The following is a 6,000-nucleotide window of genomic DNA, read 5'->3' as shown; positions in this document are numbered from 1 at the left end:
GGCCGGCCAGCTCCCCCAGCCCAGCCCGGGGGCCGCGCTGCTGCCGCCCCCAGCGTCGCCCCTCGCCCGCCCGCCTTAAATGTGACACCGGCGCCTTGGAGCGCGACCTGAAACCGCTGCCGGGGAGGGGACGAGTACCATGTCGAATCTGAGCAAAGGCACGGGCAGCCGGAAGGACACCAAGATGCGGATCCGGGCCTTTCCGGTGAGTCTCTCGTCTGCGCCCGGGACCCCGGGGGCCCGGCCGTGAGCCGCACGCGAGGCCCGGGCTGAACTCCCCCAACAGGCCTCAGGCCCGGCCTCCCCTCCCCCACGCCTCCGGTCGCGGGGCGCGAGCCTGCCCGCAACCGGGCAGCGAGGGGCCCGGCACGGCCGTCTCCCACCTCACGACCCGCAGTTGTGACTCCCTCCGGCCCACGGGCGTCAGCTGCGGCCGGAGTCCCTTCATGGTCTCCGCACCTTCCTGCGTTCCTCGGGTGTAGGCCCAATCCCCGGCACTCCTCCCGGCTCGGTCCCCGGGAACCCCAGCCCTGCAGGGGTGGGGAGTGGCGAAGTCTACCTTGTGTGGGGCGTGTGTGTAACTTTTCACGTGGGTTTTTGCTGCGGTTTAAAAAATTATCTCTCCTAAATGACGGCCAAGCCTTCAGTGTGATGAAGGGGACTGTCCTCTTTCTCACTCTCTTCCCCCGCCTTCTTAGGCAGGGTTATGCCGTCAACCTACCCCCGACTCAGTGACAGTGGTTCCACGTAATTCACGATGGTAGTAGTCTAATAACATGGGCTGTATTGATAGCATCTTTCATCCCACAAGCTTCCAAAGCACTTTACAAACTGTCCTATGGAAATTGCCTCGCCAAGAAGATGCAAGAGAGAACAAAGTGGATAACTGGACTTTGGTTTCTTGCCTTGGAAGCCCAAGAGAATGAGTATAGTCACCACCCTCAGTTGTTTTACTCCCACCGTTTTAGTAACAGCAAACGTTCTCAGTTCCGAAACTTTTTCTTTTTTGGTGTTGAGTCATATGCTTGTTTAGTATTTAGGATATAACTTTTGATGTCATATCTGATTCAGATAGCCAATGGCAACCCGTAAATATATATTACTGTAACAGAAACTGGACATACTTGCTCAAGTCGCTACAGTAACGGACATACATCAGGATAGACAAACTAGCAATTTTTTTTTTGTTTTGCTTTAAGTGAAAGTTTACAATTCAAGTTAGTCTTTCATACAAAAATTTATACATACATTTTTATGTGACCCTAATTGCTCTGCCTGTACTGTGACAGCACATTCCTCCTTTCCACCCCTGATTTCCAGTGTCCATTCAACCAGCTCCTGACCCTGTCTGCCTTCTCATCTCGCCTCTGGACAGGAGCTGCCCATTTAGTCTCATGTATTTGCTTGAGCTAAGAAGTGCACTCTTCACAAGTATCATTTTATGTCCCGTAGTCCAGTCTAATCTTTGAAGAGTTGGCCTCGGGAATGGTTTTAGTTTTGGGCTAACAGAGTCTGGGGGCCATGTCTTCTGGGGTCCCTCCAGTCTCAATCAAATGATTAAGTCTGGTCTTTTAAGAAAATTTGAGTTCTGCACCTCACTTTTGTCCTGCTTGGTCAAGGACTCTGTTGTGTTGCCTGTCAGGGCAGTCATTGGTGGTAGCCAGGCACTATCTAGTTCTTCTGGTCTCAGGCTGATGAAGTCTCTGGTTTATGTGGCCCTTTCTGCCTCTTGGGCTAATGCTTGTGTCTGTGGTGTTCTTCGTTCTCCTTTACTCCAGGTGGGTCGGGACCAATTGATGCATTTTAGATGGCCGCTCACTAGCTTTTAAGACCCCAGATGCCACTCAGCAAAGTGTGATGCAGAACATTTTCTTAATAAACTAGACAAACTAGCAATTGAACTAGAATTGATGTAAAAAATTACAATTAGAGAAGGATCTTGGTTTTCCTTAGAATCATAAACATATTATGTGGGGAAAAGGGGGAAGGTGACTTGTACTACTGTTTTTTTTTTTTTAAGCATGCTTTTTTTTAGGGTACCGTTTGCAGTGAGGAAAGAGTTATTAATTAATTGTCCTTGTTGAGTGAGTAATTTCGCCCCAGAAAACTTGAGGACCGTTCTGAATTTTTAAAGCTTAAAAGGAAAGAATACATTTGATGCAAAACTGTGAAATTGCAAGACCGTAAATACTACTGTCAATGTGTAAGAAAACACTAATGTCAATGTGTAGAAACTTCTGGCTTTATGTAAATAAAGGTAGCATCGACAGAGTAGAACTTCTCAATAGTAGGATATACTCAGGAGAGTTTGATAACTAATTAAAGGGTTTTGAATTTTTGAAGTTTTTTCCTAAGTAAATATGAGAAAGCTATATCAGAAACTCAGAAATGTTGACAAAGGATCAGTAATGAAGTTCACTTGAACGTTTTCCCTTATAATGGGGAAAAAGAGGTGGATTATAAATGTGTGAGTAAAGTTTTCCTACTAAATCATTCTGACCATTTTAAGCATAGTTTAGAATATTCAAGTATGTTTTATACAGCAAGTGTTCTAGGAAATATTTGCTATCTTACATTGCTCATTGTTGAAGTCTTAACTCTTCTGATTCATATTTATTGCTAAAATATGAATAGTTCACATTTGATGTCAGCTCACTTCTTATGTTAATATTTTTCTGATTACCCAGTTGTCTCTTTGTTGTACCTTGTTCTATGTGTATAATCAACTCTGATCTTTTTAGGTTTGCCTGTTCTTACTTGTTCCTCCATTCATTTAGTGTGCATTTATTGAGTACCTTGTCAGGCTCTTGTTGTAGGGTCTTGGGATATACCAGTATAGCTTGAAAGACCAAGATCCCTGCTTTCTGGAGCATGTATTGTTGAAGGGAGGGAGTGGGAGTGAATTTCATTATTCTTTTAGCTGAAGAGTATAATATTGTGTGATAGGTTAGCATACAGTACTGGACTGATTTTTTTTTTTTTAGTAGCATTATGGTTATGCCCTGAGATAGACCCTTTCAGTCTATACTTTGTTGCTTTGTAAGTTTTTCAAAAATAATTTAATGAAGTTTGTGACTAGTGTTTGATACTCAGTAAAAATATTGCTAATGTCTAAAAGTGTAAGAATTTTCATTATTATTTCATAAGTATTAATAGCAACATCATAAATAGTTCCCACAGAAAAGTATTATTTTTTTAATATAGAAGTTTTTGAGTCATAGTTCCTTGAGCCTTCATTAAGGATAAATGCCGCAGTGGTACCACGTTTCACTGACTTACTCATGCTTTGGTGTTTGAGTACTTGTAGACCTTCTTTTTCTTTTCTTGTAGGTTAACAACCTGGACTACATAACTAGTCTGCATGACTATAGTCAGAAAGAGTAAATGTATTATATTTCATAAAGAAAAAATATTGTGTATTTGTATACATATGCATATGTACATACCTACAACTATTGAATTTTGCATATTTGCATTAATAACTTACTATAAGTTAAAGGAAATTGTGGTAGTTTACCCAAAAGTCTCAAGTGTTCACTTCAGATCATGTTTCACAAAATTAATGTGTAAACAGTGTAAAAATATGTTTTGGGGGCGTTTTGTTTTCATTGCAAAATAGAGTGGTGAGTGAACTTACAGGATATTTTATATTTGTGTAAGACTTCAGATACAGTCCCACTGGTGAAATCAGGTTTTAGTGTTCTGAATGCATATTTTAAGTGTGCTTTTATCATTGTTCACAAGAGTTAAAGTTATGCTTTACCTCCATTTAATGCACAATTTGCATTTTAAGTAGAACTTTTCATAAGATTTCAAGAGGAAGTCGTTCTTTTTAAGATGGAGAACAATAAGAAACTTTCTGTATGTATAAACTGTTGACAGAGGAAAAGTTTATTCCAGTTTATAAGTTTTCCTGCAGTGCACAAAGTGTGTCATTTCACACATCTTTTTTTTTTTAATTGTACTTTGGATTGAAGGTTTACAGAGCAAATCAGCTTCTCATTAAAACAGTATACGTATTGTTTTGTGACATTGGTTAACAACCCCATGACATGTCAGCACTCTCCTTTGTCGACCTCGGGTTCCCTGTTACAACTTTTCTTGTCCCCTTCTGCCTTCTAGTCTTTGCCCCTAGGCTGGTGTGCCCCTTTAGTCTTGTTTCGTTTTATGGGCCTGTATAATCTTTGGCTGAAGGGTGAACCTCGGCAGTGACTTCATTACTGAGCTGAAAGAGTGTCTGGGCGCCATACTCTCGGGGTTTCTTCAGTCTTTGTCAGGGCAGCAAGTCTCGTCTTTTTTTGTGAGTTAGAATTTTGTTCTACATTTTTCTCCAGCTCTATCGGGGACCCTCTTTTGTGATCCCTGTCAGCAGTCAGTGGTGGTAGCTGGGCACCATCTAGTTGTACTGGACTCAGTCTGCTGGAGGCTGTGGTAGTGGTGGTCCATTAGTCCTTTGGACTAATCTTTCCCGTGTATCTTTAGTTTTCTTCATTCTCCTTTGTTCCCAAAGGGATGAGAATAGTGGAGTATCTTAGCCGCATTTCACATCTTTTTGTTGATATGTTTTAACATTTTTTTTGGTACCCCAAACCACAGTAAGGGCTACAAAACTTTTATAAGAAAGAAGGCTATAGTTGTGCAAATTCTGAAAACTCTATGCGTTTGGACCAAATAATGCTACCCCAAGAAGTCCTTGCTTTTCTTTCCTTGCAGCCACCATGTGTTTTACTCCTGAGCCTTTGTTCAGATTTGCAGTGTTAGTTGTTGTCAGGTGAATCTTTTGTCCTTGTTTTTGAAAAGCCATTCCTTGTCATCTGTACTATCCAGAATTTTGTCTTCATGGACACAAAAAGCTTGGTTGGAATTGGAGGGGAAATGTTTGAATGAAAATGTGGTCCTCTCTTCTAGATTTGCTGTTTTTGGCTCAGCCTTCAGAATTTTGGAGACATTATGAAGATGACTGCCCACAGAGTGTGATTAGGCTCTTATGACCTCTACCTTGAGATCTTGGTAACAGCGTTAGTTATTAGCCTATATACCAGTTGCTGTTGAATCGATTCTGACTCATGGTGACCCCATGCGTATCAGTATAACTGTGCTCCATAGGGTCTTCAGTGGCTGATTTTGGAAGTAGATAGCCAGGACTTTTTTTCGAGGTGCCTCTAAGGGGCTCGAACCTTCAATCTTTTGATTAGCACCGAAGTGCATTAACTGTTGCACCACCCAGGGGAGAAAAGCATTCCAAATCTTTTTTTTTTTTAATTGTAGTTTAGATGAAGGTTTACAGAACATGTAGTTTCTCATTAAACAGCACACATATGGGGTTGTTAACCAATGTCATAAAACAATGACATGTCACCACTCTCCCTTCTCAACCTTGGGTTCCCTATTACCAGCTTTTCTGTCCCCTCCTGCCTTCTAGTCCTTGCCCCTGGGCTGTTGTGCCCCATTAGTCTCGTTTTGTTTTATGGGGCTGTCTAATCTTTGGCTGAAGGGTGAACCTCAGGAGTAACATTCCAAATTTTGAAAGAATCTCTGGTTATGATGCCTAACTTTAGATGAGCTCCCCAGAGAGTAACCTATGTAGTGTGGACGGTGAATGGTGTGGTTATTATTAGGTGGAACCCACAAAGGAACTGACGTTAGTGAAAGAGATGAATTTTAAGATCATTTGTGATGTACTTAAAGAGCATTTAAGAGACATATGGGGACAGTTAATTTTTTCTTTCCTTTTTTATTTTCTAACTACTGTGGTATTTGCCAGATTTTGGGAAACAACTTTGATCTTCATAGTAGGCTTCTTTTGCTTAAGGGAGGGAATTTTGCCTAGAGCTACCTGGACTTTACATAACAGAAGAGCTGGATAATAGTTTTGCAAATTACACAGAGCAGGGAATTAACTGTGAATTTGTTTTTCCATTCTCCATGTATTTTTTTATAGAGAAGTTATGGATAAAGTATAACAGACTCATTAAAGTGTTGCTTATAGTTAGACTAATT

General features: G+C 41.4%; 1 protein-coding gene across 1 annotated transcript in view; it reads left to right on the top strand.

Annotated features, from left to right (window-relative positions):
- Positions 1-6,000, top strand: part of CUL3 (cullin 3) — a 113,487-nt gene continuing 107,487 nt past the window's right edge. The window contains exon 1 of the mRNA XM_004376373.3: positions 1-205. Within this exon, the coding sequence (XP_004376430.1) occupies positions 140-205 (66 nt within the window). The 5' untranslated portion in view covers positions 1-139. The remainder of the gene's footprint in view (positions 206-6,000) is intronic.

The sequence above is a fragment of the Trichechus manatus genome, unplaced genomic scaffold (assembly GCF_000243295.1).
Source record: "Trichechus manatus latirostris isolate Lorelei unplaced genomic scaffold, TriManLat1.0 scaffold00041, whole genome shotgun sequence".
Lineage (NCBI taxonomy): Eukaryota > Metazoa > Chordata > Mammalia > Sirenia > Trichechidae > Trichechus > Trichechus manatus.
Note: the sequence above shows the minus strand (reverse complement) of the source record. Positions and strands in the feature narration are given on the sequence as shown.